This window comes from Dreissena polymorpha, chromosome 2 (genome assembly GCF_020536995.1).
Source record: "Dreissena polymorpha isolate Duluth1 chromosome 2, UMN_Dpol_1.0, whole genome shotgun sequence".
NCBI lineage: Eukaryota > Metazoa > Mollusca > Bivalvia > Myida > Dreissenidae > Dreissena > Dreissena polymorpha.
In genome coordinates this window covers 154789746-154811700 of record NC_068356.1, presented here as the reverse complement: position 1 = coordinate 154811700, position 21955 = coordinate 154789746, and the positions used below count along the sequence as shown (strand labels likewise).

Here is a 21955-nt window from a genome sequence, read left to right as displayed (position 1 = left end):
TTAATTTTAAATAAGATTCAATACAACTGGATACAAAACAATCTGTGTTGCGTCATACTGTTATGCAAAAAAGATGTGTCACATAAACTTACAATTGGTTTCCCACAGGTGTCCTTTGTTTAATTTATGCCACAAATATTCTGATTTAAATGTTTCCAAAAAAACTGTAATAATTAGCTTACTTGATAATTGCAATTGATTATCAAGTGTGACAAAGGTTTGATATGGATCACAGTGATAGCATCAGACATAACAAACCCATTAGCTTTGTAAAAGCATCCAGAAGAGTTGGATAATACATTTCTTCCTGGTACACTCCATAACTGGAAGGAGCTATGGCTTTATATGGCAGATCTTATGAATATTTTACCAATAATTGGCGTCGCACTGGAGTGCGGCGATTGGTATGTAATGCGTTTTTGTTTTCGCTTATGGGAGGAGAAGTTATTTTACGGATCAATGTTTATATTTTTGTTTTAAGAATATCTTGCATAGTGGTGATTGTTTGTGTAAATTAGTGTAAATAAGTACTGCATTTGTGCCTATTACATTTATTACAACATTTATTGCCAATAATGCAAAGCTGATTGTTTTAATTAATAACTGATCACAGTTGAAAGATCACAGGGACTGGGTAAATACGCGAAACCATTATGTTTTGCATAAAAACAAAACATAATCAAAATATATTTATTTTGTGGTTTTTCTAACAATATCGCAGACTTTTTCTGTTCGAGTTTTGGTTAACGCGTATTTTCTTTAATTTTACAAGATGACAGCGATTACACGGTTTAATGCTTTATTGATAACTATTACACTACAGCCACTTATTAAGGCATTATGTGCCTAATGAGATCGGGAATAGTCGGTCGATATCGCCGTATTCGGAAAGCGTTTCGGCTATAAGCGATATCTATGGTAAAGTCCGGAAATTATACTAAATACAAGAAATAAATATATATATTTTTATATTTAATAGTTAAATTTACGTATCTCTTTAAGATTTAATAACTATACAATACAAATATAAGTTAAATTAATTCGTTTCATAAAATATGTGTGTACATGACGTCACGGTTGTTGACATTTTCTTAGCAAAATGAAAATGCGAAATAAAAGCGAGCGATTTGCAAAATCGAAAAAGAAGCAAACACCGATCGACAACGTTGTTTTCGATAACAATTATTCATTTACCGAGCTCTGCGATGGCGATTTGTGTGAAAATGACTCATGTAAAAGCTATTCGCATTTGCTAAATGGCGTGAAAAGAGGAAGTAGAAGTGGGTAGGGGGACTGAACAAGATTGATTGACTCGTTGAGCTGGAGGTTTTGCATACTGCTACAGTATGGTCAGTTTTGTAAGCTGTGTCCCATTCCTTTGACAATATATAACATTGTTAGTCAACCGTGTTGCTTATGGAAAGCAGCACCATCTCACGATCAGGGGAATGCCATGCTTCGACGTAAATACCAAGCTTGGAACAGGTATGCATGTCTTCATTTTTCAACCTGCCATTTCTATCAATGTTTAATCATTGTACAATTGCCATTGATCTTTGGACTTCTTACAAATTTTCGGACCCCTAAAAATTCCAAGCGTCATTCCCAGTGAATATTTGATTATCGTGTAATATATAAGGAAACATTCCATCATATTCAGTTTCAAATTTAGTTTCGCAGTTGTGTTGTCAAATCCAATTGATTGCTCATTCATGTTAGGAGCATAGGTATATTAAAATTCTGAGCTATTCATATAAATGGTGAATTCTTTTCACAAGCGATAATTTGAGTTCAACAACTTGTCAATATGTGCTTGTTGTGATGAAAATTGATTTTTCTCATAACCAACGATCATATAAGGCGTCAGAATTAAACTTAAAGGGTAATTATAAAATTCATAAAATAAGCATTGTGTGAATTTAATTTTGTATTTCAGTTAGAGGTACAGTAATGCCTGATATTACTAAGATTGCTGCTGTGCATTTGAAGACGGGGTTCTCGACATATGTGAAGACAACAGTGCCAATTTCTTCCGAAGCTCAGCAAGTGATTGGAATCTCTCTTGATGATCATGGCATAATGCGTGTAAATGGTGAAAGTGTTGATAGTGTATCAATTAAAACTTCTCTACATGATTGTATGATGTGGCTTGCAAAGATTCCCAGAGCCATTTTTGTTGCTCATAATGGGCGCAGGTTTGATTTTCCGGTTTTGGTTAGTGCATTGCCGAACACACACTGTTTTGAAAGGTTTTGTAATTGTGTAAGCAGTTTTGTTGACTCCTTGCCGGTTTTCAAAATTCGTATCCTGGACAGTCTCACAAACAGGAAGATCTAGTGAACGTGTTCTCCAGGCAACCTGCAACGCCCACAGTGCTCCTGATGATGTTGAAGCACTGGGATCTTTGCTTAAAACACACATCTTTACTGTTACTGCAATCCATAATTCAGTTTGTTTTAGTCATGAAAAGCCTTAAAGGCAAAGAACATTAGATTGTTAGACGTGCTGTTACATAGAGGAACTCTTAAGTGACCAACAGCTGAAAACATTGCGGGATATGGACTGGCCTTTTGTCATTTGAAGGCCATATTTTCTAGTTCCGGAGAGGATGACTTTCATTGCTAAAACAATGAGGGACTACCAAAAGTTACAAACGCAAAAAAATATTTTATCTGAAGTGGTCCCTAAAATTGGTCAGTTTTTCAGTGACGAAAAGTGACGGAACGAGATAATATGGCTTTCAAATGACACGCGGCCAGTCAAAATCACGCAATGGCTCTATACTTATACTATATTATGTACATCTAGTTGTCATTAATCTGGCTGTTTTTATTAAAATATAAGTTGTATATTATTGTGCTACATGTTTTAAGAAAGATGATTACTTATACATCTTTATGCTACGTAATATTGGGACAACTTTGAAATTTTGTGGTGAACTGCGTCTGTATTCATTTGTTGCCTTTTGACTTAAAGTGACCTTAAGATTGTATTATTAGCTCGGCTGTTTTCGGAGAAAACTCCGAGGTATTGTCATAGTCTCTTCGTCGTCCGACGTCCGCCGTCGTGCTAAAACCTTTACATTGGCTCTCAAATTAAAGTGCTTCCACCTACAACTTTAAAACTTCATATGCACATGCACCTTGATGAGTTCTACACGCCACACCCATTTTTTGGTCACTAGGTCAAAGGTCATGGTCACTGTGACCTCTAATATAAAACTTTAACTTTGCCTCTAACATCATAGTGCTTCCACCTACAACTTTGAAACTTCATATGTTCATGCACCTTGATAAGTTCTACAAATCACACCCATTTTTGGTCACTGGGTCAAAGGTCAAGGTTACTGTGACCTCTAATATAAAACTTTAACTTTGCCATTAACATCAAAGTACTTCCACCTACAACTTTGAAACTTCATATGCAGATGCACATTGATGAGTTCTACACGCCACACCCATTTTGGGTCACTTGGTCAAAAGTCACTGTGACATCTAACAAATTCTGACAAGCTTTCGCAGCCGAGCGTTGCACCCGTTATGCGGTGCACTTGTTAATGTATTATTATATCAATATTAAGTATTCAAAGTTAGCTAAATTTCTTCACATGTCATGGTTTATAGCTGTAGGAGATAGGAACGGTAAAACTTTCTGAAATTCATTCAGTGTGTGGAAAATATGTTGTGTTAAATAAATATGTACAATATATGCATTTCATCACACTACAAGTGACATAAAACGTATTTTAAGTTTCTTGTCACTGAACCATTTGTTGTCGTTTTTACCATTTTATCCAGATACGTGCATATATTATTGGGCATTAAAGGCACAATTCTCTTTCAATGGCACTTTTTAAATCTGTATCTACTAACAAAATCAGTCCGAGTACGTTTATTAAGTTATTTGTCAAAATATATGTATATCCCATTACACAAAACTATATATTTTGGATATAGGGTACATCCATAGAAAACGCCCAACCGAGTCAAGGGTAGGTGTATTCAACCAATTATAAAAAGTTAACCGGCGGGTAAAAAGTTCTAAAATTTTGCAATTAGTTGTGATATACAATTTCCTATGTGGAAATAATAACAAAGAGTGTTTCTGAAAAAGTACCCATTAGGCTCCCACTACCTTATTATCTTAGTTAGAAGGTGATTTTTCAAGCGGTTCCGTAGTGCAGTGGTTACACGCTCGCTTCACATGTGAGAGGGTTCAAGGTTCGAGCCCAAGTAGAATCAAATTATGTTATTTGTGTTCTATGTTAACTTTTTGTTTTGCTGTAGACATTTTAGTTCAAATAAATATGCTGTTTTATTGTAACCATTTTTTTGTTTTTAGTATGCCCATGAAATATAATTGTGAGAGAGTGGGGGGGGGTAGTCAACACATTAAAACCTTCTTTGTTCCACTATCCTAGCAACCGCCTAATTACTAATAAAGGCGCTATAGACCGCGAAGCGCGAAACGTATTATTTATTGTAATAATGAGTCTTGATAAAGGAAGCAGCTGCTTATCAATGAGGAGCACCATCACAGCACCCCAGTCTCATTGCTATCAAGTCCTCATACAGGTTGTTTTAAGAGCCACATATAGAAGGCCGCAGGCCTGACCCGTATCTTGCCAGTGGTATGGACCCTTTGGTATGGACCTTTAACCCCGCTCACTATTCAGCGTTTAAACTTCCGGGTTTACATTTAAACCGACTATTAATGGCTTATTAATATCTTAGTTAGAAGATGATTTTTCAAGCGGTTCCGTAGTGAAGTGGTTACACGCTCGCTTTACATGTGAGAGACCCATGGTTCGAGCCCCAGTAGAATCAAATTATTTTATTTATGTTCTATGCTAACTTTCTGTTTAATATGCTTTTTAACTGTAACCATTTTTTGTTTTTATTATGCCCATGAAATTTATGTATGAGAGGGTGGGGGTGGGGGTGTTCATAAACACATGAAAACTTTTACAGTGTTTTCATAGCAAAAACTCCTTAACCCCTTTCGTAAATGAGCAATGTAAGAATAAGTTCAGAATCATCTCCCCTTGAAGTTGAGAAAATATGAAATTACGCTTACAAGATGAAACAGAGTTTTTAAAACCTACACAGTTATTTTCCATTAATGAAAACTGCACACGAATGCCAGTAAAAAAAGGGAAACCAATGTAAATAAAATGAACTATGAAATATTTGGGGGTTACAACACAAAATCATAGATAATGGTTATTTTGGGGTTATAACACAACATCATAGATAATGCCTTTTACACTGAAATTCCCGACGCCCTTTGATGCTTTGCATCAATACTTATCTTGTATTTGTTTGAGATGCGTGCATACCGACTCTGTTCTTCAGTCTATTTTACTCATGCTATTCGTTTTGCAAGGAATAAATGAAAATCTGTTTTTTCCGCTTGATTTGACAAATTGAAATATTTATTACCAAATAACTATATCTACGGCATATGGCAGTGTGAGCCTTGACTCAATAGAAAGAAAAAGCTGTAACCATTATTAAAGTACTTCACTTTTAAAAGAACGCATCTACATTTCTAATTGTGGATAAAGATTGATCTATTTTGTATTGTCCAACGTGAGTAATTGCAAAAGTTATGCGTCTTTTAAAGCGGATATGCACAATTTTGTCAAATATTTATGAATTCATATAAAATATGTAAACAACTTATTTAACATATATTTCAATATAAATTAAAATAAAAGTTAAGAAGAACATGTATCGAAAACTGCGAAATAAGTCAGATATTTAGTTCCGAAATCGAAAATGTCTGTAAAGTCAATTTCACCAGCATGTATATCATGCATGTGCGATGTGAATCTAAATTAAGTTTTACGGATCATTTTAATCACCCGCAACGATATCTATTCATACGATACACGAACAGTTACTCCGATCCTAATAAAAAGACGAATACTTCGATTATTGTACAAAAATATGTATGAAATATCTTCGTCACAATCGCTAACTTGTCATTGCTGCCGTTCATGAAATTCGTCTTCAATGTATAATTTTTCTTGCCTATTTTGAGTTTTTAAAACATATTTTTATCAATATATTACAATTTAACACATATAAAAATTGTGCATACCCGCTTTCAGCTTGACTGTTTAGTAATTAGTCCGAGCAATTCTACTCTCCCGAATGTAGGCGTCTATATAATGATGTGGTTTGGGTAAACTGCACGTAGCATCTCACATTACTGTGACAACTTGTCACAACATTCTTTCTATGGCATTTTCTACCTCAGATTTAAGCAGAGTCAGTTACTGACTAACCAGTTTACAAAGAAAACAAGGTAAATTGGGTAACTGACAGCAGTTATAATAACTGAACTACTGATGAAAACGGCATGAAAATAAACAAAAACAAACTAATAAAAAAATAATGTCTTTGGACAGCTCTTGATCATTTTGGAATTTGTATAACATCATGCAATATGTAACTACATGCGGCATCGGACGGTATTATTTGACACTATTGTGTAAATGTCTAATATTTTAGCTTACCTGATTGCTCAGTTGAGCTATTGGGATCGCTCTTTGTCCGTCGTCCGTCGTCCACATTTGGTTTGTAAACACTCTAGAGGCCACATTTCTTGCCCGATCTTCATGAAACTTGATCAGAAGATTTTCTCAATGATACCTCGATCGCGTTCGAAACTGAGTCTTGCTGGGTCAAAAACTAGGTCACTGGGTCAACGAAATGAAAATATTGTAAGCACTGTAGAAGTCACATATCATGCCCAATCGTCATGTAACTTTTTCAAAATGTTTGTCTTAATGATTTGATGGTTGAGTTCAAAAGTGGTTTCGGTCCAATGAAAAACATGGCCGCCAGTGGATGGGGCAGTTTTTCTTATTTGGCTATAGAGAAATTTTGTTAACACTCTAGAGTTCACATTTCTTGCCCGATCATCATGAAACTTGGTCAGAAGATATTTCCCAGTAATAACTCGATCGAGTTCGAAACTGGGTCATGCTGGGTCAAAAACTAGGTCACTAGGTCAAATAAAGAAAACCTTGTAAGCACTATGGAAGTTACATTTCATGCCCAATCGTCATGTTACTTTGTCAAAATGTTTTGCTTAATGATTTGTTTGTTAAGTTCAAAAGTGTTTCTGGTCCGTTGAAAAACGTGGCCGCAAGTGGGCGAGGCAATTTTCCTTATTTGGCTAAAGGGGAACCTTGTGAACACTCTTGCAGTCAAAATGTTTGCCTAATCATCATGAAACTTGGTAAAAACATTGATTTTATTGATATCTCGGACGAGTTCGAAAATCGCCCGGATCGGTGAAAAAACATGGCCACCAGGGGATGGGGCAGTTTTCTCTATATGTATATAGTGAACACATATGAACACTCTAAAAGTAACATTTTTGGTCCAATCTTCATGACTTTGGTCAGAACATTTGTTTCCTAGATACGTGAGTTAAGTTCGAAAATGGTTCCGGTCCGTTAAAAAACATGGCTTCCAGGGAGAAGGGGCAGTTTTCCTTATATTTATATTGTAAAAAAAGCTAGTAAACAGTCAATAAGTCACATACTTTGTGCTCAATCATCATGTAACTTGATCAAAACTTTGGTTTTATTGATATCTCGGACGAGTTCGAAAATGGTCCAGATCGGTGAAAAACATGGCCGCCAGTGGGCGGGGCTTTTTTCTCTAAATGTATATAGTAAAAAGATGTGAACACTCTTAACGTTACATTTTTGGCCCCATTTTCATGAAATTTGGTCAAAACATTTTTTTACTAGATACGATAGTTGAGTTTGAAAATGGTTCCGGTCCGTTGAAAAACATGGCTGCCAGTGGTCGGTGGCGCATTGTCCTTATATTAATATAATAAAGAACACTCTAGAAGTCACATTATCTTCCCAATCATCATGAACCTTTATTTATATCTCAGATGAGTTCGAAAATGGTCCCGATCGATCTTAAGACATGGCCGCCAGGAGTGGGATGGGGCAGTTTTCCTTATATGACTATAGAGAAACCTTGTAAACATTAAAAGTCACATGTTTTGCCTAATTGTCGTGAAGCTAAGTCAAGCCATTGGTTTTATTGATAGCTCTGACAATTTGGAAAATGGCTCAGTTCGGTGAAAAACACACTGTTTAGCTGAACTGATTGCTAAGGTAATGTTTTAGTATCGGTCTTCGTTCGTTGTCCGTCCGTCCACATTTGGTTCGTAGACACTCAAGCATTTACATTTCTCAAGCATTCTTTACCAAAGTTGCTGCGAGGCAATATGGCCACAAGATCTCAGTGAAGTTTGACACTGAGCAAAATTATATAACAAATGCCAGAATTATTGTCCGTAGATTGTCAAAATTTTCATTAAAATATACAAAATTCTTGTAAACACTTTAGATGTCACAATTTTGTATAAGATTTATCGAATCTTGGTCATAATATTTATTTGTGTAAGCAAAGTTTGATGTTTGGTCATGGGGGGGTCCAAATATAGGTCACCAGGTCAAATCTTACAAATACCTCGTAAATATTCCATACGCCAGAGGTTTGGTTCAATAATGACTGAACTTGACCAGTATGTTTGTCTGGACAATATCTGGGTCAAGTTTGACGTTTGATAATGTGGGGACAAAATCTTTGTCATGGGTTCTTATCTTACAAAAACCTTGTAAACACATGAGAGGCCATAGTTTTGGTCCAGTTGTGATGATACTTAACCAGGATGTTTTTCCTGATGATATCTGGACAAACTTTGACATTGGATCATGTGGGGTCAAAATCTTGGTCACGGGGTCCAAACCTTGCTAAAACCTTGTAAACACATGTAGATTTGCATTACTTGCACATGTTTGCATTGGAAAAGAACCATGCAAATGGACCGTACTCAATCAGAATTAATAATATGCTCACACTTCAAAAGTAAACAGAAGAGAATCAATCTAATATACTCTAGAGTACTGAATTTTCAACTAAGCAATTAACAAGACCTTGTAAAAAAGGCGAGCGAACTAGGGCCATCTTCGCCCTCTTGTTTATGTTATATAGTCACACAAATTTATATTTATTTAGCTTATGTTTAATTTTGGATTTTTATTCATTTTTTACCAAATTTATAATGTAAACCACCAGACAATGTCTCATGATTGTACTTATGTCAATTAGTAGTTAATTCCAAACAAATATTGCTAAATAATCTGTATTGGTTGTTATGTTGCTATGTAGTTATTCCTGTCATGTTTATTGAAATGTGGTTGTGGGGGGGTATTTTGATATGTGGTTTTATCCTGTAGTGTTTATTGACATTTCCTTATCTATTGTATTGAATGACTGATGTGTAGCTGTTGAGACTTTATTTTTCAACATCCTAGTATTTTAGTGTAAAATGCAAGCAAAACATTGAGTATGAAGGGATAAGTTCAGTAATATTCATTAAGAGTTTGAAGTTTGATTCTTATAGTTACAGATTCTCCCTTATGAGCGTCGTGTCTGTATATTCTGTCTGTTCAGAATGGTGTGGTTATCAAATAAATACATTTATATGAACAGTTCTTTGTGTTTTACACATCGTATTGAATTATGCAACATATACGATAATTTCTTTGCATTAACCGCCTGGCATAACATTAGCATAAATTGTGTATTATTTTCTCAGGAGTGTTCACCAAGCCAGCTTTGAGAAGCACACCAAAGTCGGAAAGGAAGTCATATGAGTCTGATCACAGTGAGAAACCAGTCTTTAATGTTCCTCTGAAGAAAGCTGCTAAGCCTGATTTAAAGCAGAGTCATGAATCACCTAAACACCTGTTTGAGACGCCTACATTGAAAAGCACTGAGCGTAAAATAACAACTGCAGATGAACATGACAATGATAACACCAACACAAGTGCTCCTCCTAACAATGACCAGGCATTTGATAAACCTGGTCTTCGACAAACAAAAACAAGAAATGATTCAGCAGATGATTTACCAGTATCAGGGTTCACGTTTGAAAAACCTCCATTAAAATATGCTGTATCACCTGGCAATACTAGAGAAAAACCAGACAACATATCAAGCGGTATGTTCGAAAAGCCTGTGCTAAAACGGGCAACACCATCTCCAGAAAAAGAAGTGAAACCAGCTACCGAGGCCAAGGGAACATTTGACCTTCCAGTGCTGCGGAAAACCGGGTTTGTGAGTCAAGCTGAAAAGGACAGACAGGAACAAGAAAAGCCTTCTTGGTTGCAGGAGGCTGCTGAAAAGCAGTCAAAAGTCCTTGATGGCTTGCAGTCGAAAGGTAAATGTCAGCTATATTCTCGGTGGGTTGTGCTGCTGGTCACAAAACAATTTTTGGAAATCTTGAATTAAGTTATTGTTAAGTGACAAAACAAAAATATTTCTCTCATTTGGAAAGTATTTACAAGTTTATAAAAATTGTTTACACTGTAGAAATCACATTTCATGCCCTATCTTCATGTTACTTTGTAAAAATGTTTGTCTTAATGCAATGCTGGTTGAGTTCAAAAATGGTTCCGGTCCGTTAAAAAACATGGCCGCTAGTTGGCGGGGCAATTTTACTTCTATGGCTATAGAGAAACCTTGTTAACCCTCTAAAGGCCACATTTCTTGTCCGATCTTCAAGAAACTGGGTCAGAAGATTTGTCCCAATAATAATTCGATCGATTTTGAAACTGGATCATGCTGGGTCACTAAGTCAAAAAAAAAGAAAAACCTTGTAAGCAATGTAGAAGTCACATTTCATGCCCAATATTCGTGTAACTTTGTCAATATGTTTGTCTTAATGATATGTTGGTTGAGTTCAAAAGTGGTTTCGGTCCGTTGAAAAACATGGCCGCCAGTGGGCGGGGCAGTTTTCCTTATCTGGCTAAAAAGAAACCTTGAGAACACTATAAAAGTCACACTTTTTACCCAATCATCATGAAACTTGGTCAAAACATTTGTTTTATTGATATCTTGAACTAGTTCGAAAAAGGTCCCGAAAGGTAAAGAACATGGTCGCCAGTGGGCGGGGCAGTGTTCTCTATATGTATATAGTGAAAACATGTGAACACTCAAGAAGTCACATTTTTTGGCCCAAGTTTCATGAAATTTGGTCAGAATATTTTTTTTCCTAGATACGAGAGTTGAGTTCAAAAATGGTTTCGGTCCGTTGAAAAGCATGGCTGCCAGGGGTTGGTGGCGCATTTTCCATATATTTATATAGTACAAAAGCTTGTGAACACTCTAGAAGTCACATTGTTGCCCAATCATCATGAAACTTTGTGAAAACATTAGTTTTATTTATATCTCAGATGTGTTCAAAAATGGTCCCGATCGGTCTTAAAACATGGCCGCCAAGGAGCGTGGGCAGTTTTCCTTATATGACTTTCGAGAAACCTTGTAACATGCTTTGCCTAATTATCTTGAAACTTAGTCAATACATTGGTTTTATTGATATCTCGGACAACTTGGAAAGTGGCTCAGATCGGTAAAAAAACACTTTTAGCTCACCTGATTGCTCAGATGAGGTTTAAGGATCGGTATTTGTCCGTCGTCTGTCCGTCCGTTCACATTTGGTTCGTTAACACAAGCATTTACATTTCTTAAGCATTCTTTATCAAAGTTGCTGAGAAGCTTTACGGCCACAAGATCTCAGTCATGTTTGATAAAGAGCAAAAGCGCATATTAAATGCCGGAAGTATTGCCCTTTGATTGTCAAAATGTTCATGATAATATAAAAAAATCCTTGTTAACATTCTAGAGGTCACAATTTTGTTTCAGATATGATGAATCTTGGTCAAAATATTTATTTTTGTAAGCAAATGTTAATGTTTTATCATGAGGGGTCAAAATATAGGTCACCTGGTCAAATCTTACAAAAACCTCGTAAACAGTCCATACGACATAGTTTTGGTTCAATAATGTTGAAACTTGACCAGGATGTTTATCTGGACAATATCTAGGTCAAGTTTGACGTTTGGTAAGGTGGAGACAAAATCTAGGTCATGGGGTCTAATCTTACAAAATACGTGTAAACACTCTCGAGGCCAAAGTTTTGGTCAAATAATGATGATGAAACCAGTATGTTTTTCTCGATGAAATCTAGGTAAAGTTTGACATTGCGTCATGTGGGGTCAAAATCTTGGTCACGAGGTCCAAATCTAACAAAAACCTTGTAAACACATATAATTAGCATAACTTGCAAATGTTTACCTTGCAAAAACATGCAAATGGACAGTACTCAATCAGAATTAATCATATGGTTACACTGCAAAAGTAAACAGAAAAGAACCCATTTAATATGCTCTAGAGTACTGAATTTTCAAATAAGCAATGAACAAGGCCGTGTGAAAAAGGTGAGCGAACTATGCCATCTTCGTCCTCTTGTTTTGTCTAATTTGATATGGTTAACTTAACATGGATAATGTGGATCAAAGTAATCGTTCTTAGTTCCCGCTTATCCATTAATGGTATATTGCAATAAACATAATTATTAAGTTTATCACTAATTTCCAGTGATCCTTTACTGCTTCTATTACTAACAAATGGCTGGAGACTTTACTCTGCATCACGCCTCATATTTACAATCACAAAATATGTTACAGACACAAAGCCCGTGGAGAAGGCGGTTGTGCGTTACTCCTACGATGGGGAGAATGAGGATGAGTTATCCCTCACTGAGGGGGAGATAATCAACGTGCTGGACAAGGGTCTAGAGGACAGTGACTGGTGGCGCGGTGATCTCAACGGTCGCGTCGGAGTCTTCCCCGGCAGCTTGGTGGAGCTAATCAAGGAAGAGGTGGGTTTGTAGATTTGCTCGCATGCTTTGAGGTGTCAATTATGCACAGTTTAAACTATTGGTAGGAAAATGGAGAAGGGATTTTTGTATTTCCATATTTCATAATTGTGTTGTTTGTGTTTGGTTTTATGTAAATATAAAAGTTTTCATGTCATTTAGTTACATGTGGTGTGTATTAAACTTGTCTGAAATAGTACTGTTTTAGATTGATATTTAAGTAAAAATAGATTATTAAAACCAAAACAGGATGGGTATTTGTGGTTTTGTTTTTATCACTGAATACTTAATACTGGAGTTCAGCGTGTGCACATTATCAATGTACATTAAATGATTATAAGTGTGTTTTATTTATCTTGTAAAATAGCATTTACGTTGTGGTATTGTGTATCGAATGCATAATTGTTCAAAGTTCCACACATGTACATGTGATATTAGAAGAAACGCAGAAAAGGCTTGTATCGAGTAAACTATATGTGTCCTTCTACTGATATTGGGTAGCAACTACATATACGGACGGACGGACGGGCGGGCGGGCGGGCGGGCGGGCGGGCGGGCGGGCGTGCGGGCGGGCGGGCGGGCAGGCAGGCAGACACACAGACAGACACACAGACAGACACACAGACACACAGACAGACACACATACACACAGACAGACAGACAGACAGACAGTGGTTCAAGTAGCACACAAAAGACTTGGGGTTTGTGGTGTGTAGCCAATGTAACTTGAACAAAATTGACATTGCCTCTCTCATGTATTTCTTTGACAGAATTTCACTTTCTGGTCCTGTGGTACAATTTAATACTACTTTTTCAGTAAAGGATAGTCACTTATTTTTTAGGTAACTTGTTTCATGATTTTATATTATTACAATTATTACTGTATAATCACAATAAATGTACACTATTGCATTTAATACAAATATACAATCATTATTTTATTATGTAATATACATATTCACTCTGCATGACATGTGCAGGAACTAACATAGTTATGCTTTATTTGTCCATTATGGAAATCGTCCCAAGGTTGATTATTCTGGCCCGTCTGTTCAATGCTCGTACATTTAAGAGCTCTGTCTTGCATTGTAGAACTGTCATTTGAGATGCTGCTTTTATTCAAATGTTTGCTGTTTAGACATCAAAGCATATATAAATAGAACCTTGCATCAGTCGAGGAAATGCGCCGTTTAATAACTTAAATTTCTGAAAAGGCATCATTTTCTGTTTTCAAAAGCTTTTGTCTTATGTAGTATTTATACAATCAAATTAATGCATTCTTTCAATATTTATACATGCATGTTTATTTATAAATATTCCATCGCCAAGACCTCGGCTGGACCTTTGTGTTTTGCATTACAATGGTTGGCCTCATTGTTTCAGCCGTCAGACAAAGCTTCACGGCCCATGGTTACCCCAGCACCTCAAGTATGTGTTCATTATCTGCCTTGATGTTGTCAACCCAACCATGTTCATTATCTGCCTTGATGTTGTCAACCCAACCATGTTCATTATCTGCCTTGATGTTGTCAACCTAACCATGTTCATTATCTGCCTTGATGCTGTCAACCCAACCATGTTAATTATCTGCCTTGATGTTGTCAACCCAACCATGCTAATTATCTGCCTTGATGTTGTCAACCCAACCATGTTCATTATCTGCCTTGATGTTGTCAACCCAACCATGTTCATTATCTGCCTTGATGTTGTAAACCCAACCTCACTGCTTGTAAACCCTGAATGTGTCACCAACATGGCCACCTGTGATAAGCAGTCACAGTTGTTACATTTAAAAACCTTTATTAGGTTTCCTCTTCTAAAAAATTATATTTTTTTGTCAGAAGAAAACCTTCAATTGGGTGTATGGTTCAGAATGACAACTTTAAATATTAAAAAAAGGCATTATTATGTTCCGCTTTGTTAACAATTATTATGAACCGATATACTACAAATCATAAATAAAATTATGTTTGATGAAATATTGGTCGAATCATTTTAAAAATTTGTCTACGTTAGTCTTTTCTGTCAGATTTTGTGATCATTTTATGCCCCAACTGTTTACGGAAGGTCAAGTATATTTTTTCTTGTCATTTTGTCCTTCAGATTCTAATCTTGCAACACATCCACATAAAGGCTTTGTTTATTTTCGACATAAGAAGAGTTTTCACACAAAAGCGAAACTCTACAGACACGTTTATAGTTTTCAAATAAAGCTGTCAATCTAAGTAGAAAAGGAAAGCTATCAATCTAAGTAGAAAAGGTGAAAATACATGATACAGTTTTTGGCCTCGTATTGGCCATACAAATACTAATAGGGGTTTTCTTGTTATACACACCATGCAAATGGAAAATTTAAATTCCTTTAATTGTAGGTATGATAAACAACGTAATTCTTCTTCAACGTTGTTTATATAAAATTTAGGGATTTTTCTTACCATTTCAGGAAAAGGTGTGTGGGGATAAAAATTGTTATTTGGAAAAAAATATTATCATTTAAACAAATATAAATGCTCATAAAAATTATTATTCACAGTTATTTTATTTGAGTGGTCAGCAAGTGGATTAAGAAAAAAGTGCAAGCACTTAAATGTAGATTGACCAATACATTCACCTATTACACCTTAGTAAATTACACATCAGTTCCAAACTTTATGACATTGCATGTTAAGCAGTTAAAAAAGTTTCATGAGTTAAAGATGAACTATCAAGGTTTATGAGTTTAAAAGAAACCGATCGCCGTATAGTTATCGTTTTCATAATGTTGTTTGGTGCACGCATAATATGGTATAGTCAACATCATGTCTTCAATAGTAAAGTTATAGAGAAATCAATTGACTGGGATGTCACAGATTAGTATGTGTAGCAATCTCAAAAAAAATCCAAGTATATGTTCTACCCAGGAGACAGATTTAAAAGTGTTCATCGTCAGCTTCTGGCTGAGAAATGAAGTTATGATTATCAATGAAACAAAGATACGTTTGCAGTACAACTGGGCAGTGAGCATAAGCATTGCTATAGTTATACTTTCAGCGGCACATATCAAATTAAATGTACATATATCTTAACTGCATTCAACTTACTCTATTTAACGGTAAATAGTATGATTAAGAAGACTATCGAAATCAAAAGAGAAGAGTTTTGCACTATGAATATGTTTATTTGAACAAATTCCAAAATAAATAAGTAATCCGACGCTAGGTTAGTCCATAGAAATCTTCATCACTATTTAACATATATATTAGTTTAGAAGGTTGACAGTGCATTTGCAAATGTTATTTATACAAAATATGTTTTTATTTGTGCAAAAAGTATATAAATCCATATTTATTTGTTATATAAATATGTTAACGTTTTAATTAGTTAGCAGCCTTTTCATTAACAAAAGCTACATATATTTCACATATTTGCGTTGAGCTACCTTATTAACCCCGCCATAGGCGGAGGGATATTGTTTTGGCGTTGTCCGTCCGGCCGTCCGGAGCAATATCTTGGAAGTGCTTTGGCGGATTTCATTGAAACTTGGGATGAGTATATATATATATATATATATATATATATATATATATATATATATATATATATATATATATATATATATATATATATAATAGGATGATGCACACCAAAGGCATTGTACAACATCTGATAATAACATAGTTCTGGCCCTTTGTATCTTGAAAATATGCTTTTTGTGTGTCCAGAGCCATATCTTGGAAGTGCTTTGGTGGATTTCATTGAAACTTGGTATGAGTGTCCAGAAGCATATTCGCGGGGGATATCGATTCGAATTTGCTTTTGCTTGTTTTTTTATTGTATTCTACTTGGTCTTTCAATGCACATGGAAATGCTGTACAAGTAATGCATGCCTGTTCATTAAATGTATCTGAATATCTGTTCAAACATCCTTATAATTCGGATATTTCTAATGTACTTTGTTTATAAGTGTTCTATTTGAAAGGTTTTATATTGTTGATACAGTGTGTGTTTTTTCCGCATTTTGGGAATGGGGCAGGGTCCTTTGAATTAGAAAAATTTGCGGGTTTTCACTAAAATTGGGAAATAAGTGTTTTTGTTGTTTTGCTAAAAAAGCTTCAAAATTGAGAATACAAGATAAGTTAGTGTTTCAGTATTATATTTACTAATATTGAATTTGTATATATGGAAGAGGAACAAAATATTGAGATTTAAAAAAAATCGGGGGGGGGATGAATAACATTGGGAGTTTTTAGCTCACATAAGGGAAAAGCATACACTTTTTTAATGGGGAATGAGGTTGATTACCGGACCCGATATTGAATGGGGAAAAATATACTGATAATATTTCTGTTTTTCTGAGGGATGAACATCATTGTGTGTTAGATGGATCTGCTGATGTTCACGTAACTTGTTGTTACAGCCCAAGCCTAAGAAGCCCCATCCCACTGTCCAGCCTGCTCAGCCTGCTATGTCTAAACCAGGGCCTCCCAAGCTGCCACATACAGGGCCAGTGACATCTGCTGAGCAAGACAAACATGAACCGGAGAAGGGTGAAACATAATACATAGTGTTATTTATTGAATGATTATGTGCTATTTAAATTGATCCAGAACAAATATCATTTATGTTTTAAAGGGGCCTTTTCACGTTTTGGTAAATTGACAAAATTAAAAAAAAGTTGTTTCAGATGCGCAAATTTTCGTTTTAGTTATGATATTTGTGAGGAAACAGTAATATTGAACATATACCATTCTCTAAAATATCCATTATATGCATCTTTGACTATTTGAAAACCGGAAAAATATAAAGTGTTGCATTGCGAAACGATTGAATGATTTGGAAAGTTATGTTGTTGTCATTATATTTTGTGAAACTAGGATTGCATATATAAAATGTAAAAAACATCTCCTCATAAATAAGCAAGGATGGCCGAGTGGTCTAAGCGGAAGACCTTTACTCCAGGACTCCAGGGGTCAGTGGTTCGAGCCCGGTTGCGGTTTACTTTTTTCTTTTTTTAATTTTATTCTTGTTGTTGTTTTAACTGGAGATTTTTAGGTCCAATGTTTTAATTTATCAGTATAAAGCATTTAATGACATATTTCAAAACATGCCAAATCTGTGAAAAGACCTCTTTAAAGAATATGTGAGTAACAAGAAAACCTATTTAAATTTAACATTCTGGTTAAACAAATGTAATTGGACCCATTCACAAAGAGGTGTGGAAAAAATATGATTTGCATCACAATCAAGTTGCGTGCTATACAATGGAAAGAAATTATTTAAACTATAATACACTTTCTTATACATTCTTAAGTGTTGTTTTTATTTAATCAGAGTTTTAGCTTGTTATATTTTATAGAGTCACAGACATTGTGGCCATATATATTACAGTAATTATATGCTTGTTTTTCCTGACACTGACAGAGGAGAGGCAGCCGACTGTGCCCAGCAAGAAGCCGATCTTCCCATCCCCACCCCTCACCAAGAAACCCACGAAAAGCATAGACCTCAAAGACATAGAGAACATTGATGACGGTAAACATGGTGAGTCAATACATGCTTACACACTTGTTAAAAATATTCGTTTAGATTTGAAATATCCAATCATCACACTAGGATATATAATATAATATATTATAGCTCTATATACTGCAGATCTGCTATATCGGGATCAACTATTCCACGATGTCCAGTATATTGCAAGTAGGTCATGGACCCCAGGTTTTTTTTCACGCGCTTTAGTTTCCTCTATAGATATTCTGACTAAAATCTGAGTTCAAGTATATTTTCCACAATCTATTGAAAATGTGTAAAAAACATAAAACAAACTTATAATATTGTATTTTAAGTTTGATAGCAATAGCATTGGTGAGATGGTTGGACGGTCCTTAAAAAAAATGTGTTTTTTTACCGTGTTTCAAAAAAAATCTTTTTGGGTGGGGGTGGAGTGGGGCTGGAGAGTGGAGTATTTGGATGTGTTCATTTATTAGATGATCTTTAAAAAAAAATATTTATTTTTTTCGGGGGGGAGGGGGTTCTGGGGTGGAGCGTGAGGGGAGGTTTGGGAGGAGTCCATTGTGGTATGTCAGGTAAGTGTTGTTTTGTCGAAGTATGAATCAAATCTGATCTTTAATGAAGAAGTTATGTCAATTTAAGCAAAACATTTTTGCGTAATTATCTGATTACTTATTAGATGCTTTCTATGCAAATGTTATGTTTTTATGACTTTCTTAAAATTGCTACTCTTTGTGTTTCTATATTATATATTTTTTTACTAAGGGGACTCCAGCCTCTTAATAGTCTGAATATCAAAGTGATTAACGCAAGCTTTGGAGTTGGGAACATAAAAAATACGTGCCCATACCAGTATTCGGGCCTTATTCTGTGAAAACTGAGCTTAATGCATTTGTGTAAAATGTCATCCAAGACTAGCCTGTGCAGTCCGCAAAGGCTATATAAATTATAAATTTAAATGAAAAAAAATAAAATTGAAGGTATCAATTTGATTTGAATGTTAACCCCTTTGAAATTATTAATATATTCATTAAAATATAAGTACTAAATACAAGTAAATACAGAGTGCAAGGAAAAGGTTTTATACTCACTGTTTGACATTTGAAGGCAGTCATAGTTAAATCAGGGACAACTTTGCAAGGTATTTTTCTAGTAAGAGTCTCTTTTAAACAAAAATCCAGTTGAGCTAAAAGTTTTCTCCAAGATTAGCCTGTGGCGAATGCACAGGTTAATAAGGGATGCCACTTTACACAAATGCATGATACCCAGTTTTCACAGAACCTATTTTGTAAATGAAAGACAAAACAAGTAATTCCTGTTTGTTTCAATTTGTGTATTAGACATGCCTACCATGCACTCAGTGCCCTCCCTTGACCCAAGCGATGTGCCCGACCATTCCGTTGGTAAATATACAGTAGGCCTCAGCCATAAGCATGCAGTGTTTGGTGTTCCCAGAGATTCGTTTTGGGTGTGATGTTTTGTGATCCAGTAATGTTTGTTCCCAATAGTGCTGATAGTGCTTGCCATCATTTCATGTTTGCTTATCATCATCAGAATAAAACTAGGATATTGTTCTTAGAAATGAAAGTATTTTGTGATGAAACTTGTTTTTTAATGCATGCATCAGGCCCTTAAACAAGTTGTTAATTATAAATCACAAAACATCAGTTGAAATACTGGTATCGCTAAGTCTGGTCATGTTGCAGGGTTTTTAATTCCAACAAAACTTAATAATAATAAAAATAATTATGTAATGCCAGTATTTTTCTTTTATTGTAAGCCATATTAATTGTACGATTCCCTCATTGTATAATTACTGACTGAAGTGATTTTGACGTGTTTACTTATTAGTTGTTCGCGTATCATCATGAAACTTGGTTAAAACATTGGTTTTATTTATATTCTAGATGAGTTTGTAAATGGTCCCGATCGGTCTAAAAACATGGCCGCCAGAGGGGGGATGGTGGGGCAGTTTTCCTTATATGACTATAGAGAAACCGTGTGAACACTGTAGAAGTCACATTTTTACGCCCCCGAAGGAGGGCATATAGTGATAGGACTGTCTGTCGGTCTGTCCGTCACACTTTTGCGTTTAGGTTTCGAAAAATGCTCATAACTTCAATGTCGCTAAAGATGTAATCTTCATATTTGGTATGCATGTGTATATGTACAAGTCCTTTCCATACGCACAAATTTTGACCTCCTTGACCTTGAACTTAGGGTCCGCGTTGAGGTTTTGAAATCTGCGTTTAGGTTTCGAAAAAGCCTTTTTTGGGGGCATATGTCTTCCGATGGAGACAGCTCTTGTTTGCCTAATCATCATTGAACTAAGTCAAGTAATTGGTTTTATTGATATCTCGAACAAGTTGAAAAAAGGCTCAGATTGGTAAAAAAACACTTATTAGCTCACCTGATTGCTCAGGTGAGGTTTTAGGATCTGTCTTAGTCCGTCGTCCGTCCACATTTGGTTTGTAAACACTCTAGCATTCACATTTCTCAAGCATTATTTATCAAAGTTGCTGAGAAGATATATGGCCACAAGATCTCAGTCAAGTTTGATGATGAGCAAAATCGCATAATAAATGCCAGAATTATTGCCCTTATATTGTCAAAATGTTCATGATATTATAAAAATATCCTTGTAAACACTCTAGAGGTCACAATTCTGTTTCAGTTTGTATTAATCTTGGTCATAATATTTATTTCTGTCAGCAAAGTTTGATGTTTGGTAATGTGGGGTCAAAATATTGGTCACTAGGTCAAATCTTACAAATACCTCGTAAACACTCCATACGAAAGAGTTTAAGTTAAATAATGATGAAACTTGACCAGGATGTTTGTCTGGACAATATCTAGGTCGAGTTTGACGTTTGAAAGTGTGGGGACAAAATCTAGGTCATGTGGTCTAATCTTACAAAAACCTTGTAAACTGACTAGAGGCCATAGTTTTGGTCCAATAATGATGATACTTGACCGAGTGTTTTTGTTGATGATATCTGATCAAAATTTGACATTGGATAATGTGGGGTCAAAATTTTGGTCACGAGGTCAAAATCTTATAAAAACCTTGTAAACACATGTAGAATTAGCATTACTTGCAAATGTTTGCATGCAAAAAAACATGCAAATGGACAGTACTCAATCAGAATAAATCATTTTTTTTCACACTGCAAAAGTAAACAGCAGAGAACCAATCTAATATGCTCTAGAGTACTGAATTTTCAACTATGCAATGGAAAAGGCCTTGTAAAAAAAGGTGAGCGAACTAGGGCAGTCTTGGCCCTCTTGTTATAGGGATCGGAGTTAGTGTTCGTGTGTCTAATGAATAGATATCGTTGCAGGAAATTAAAATTAAAATGAAACAATGAAAACAAAATTGTGTCTGTGTCGTATGAACGAATCTGCACTAAAAATAAATTTATATTAACATCTTACATGCATGCTGGCGAATTCGACTGTACAGACATTTTCGATTTCAGAATTAAATATCTGGCGTATTTCTCATTTTATAAACATGATTATTATAATGCTTATAATCACAATGTTGCAGGTCGTTCACTGGAGCAGGATGAAAAGCTCTTAGGTATATGTACAAGCTTCGGCAGAAAGTCACAACAATTAAAGGATGAATGTGAAATTATTTGTAAACGTGTTAGGAAGATTACAGAAGTGTTGAATGTCTATGCTGCTTTTCAAGAGA

General features: G+C 35.4%; 1 protein-coding gene across 16 annotated transcripts in view; it reads left to right on the top strand.

The window, feature by feature from the left end:
- The window catches only part of LOC127869544 (hematopoietic lineage cell-specific protein-like), a 122770-nt gene that overhangs the window by 20239 nt on the left and 80576 nt on the right, over nt 1-21955 (top strand). For 3 of the 16 annotated variants that reach the window (XM_052412190.1, XM_052412187.1, XM_052412192.1), the window contains exons 8-11: nt 9643-10266; nt 12575-12768; nt 14149-14193; nt 17162-17291. In XM_052412190.1, the coding sequence (XP_052268150.1) occupies nt 9643-10266; nt 12575-12768; nt 14149-14193; nt 17162-17291 (993 nt within the window). Of the gene's footprint in view, nt 1-9642; nt 10267-12574; nt 12769-14148; nt 14194-17161; nt 17292-18165; nt 18286-19595; nt 19659-21805; nt 21955 lie in introns of those variants that run through there. The other 13 variants (XM_052412189.1, XM_052412193.1, XR_008044674.1 and 10 more) reach the window with 9 other exon arrangements.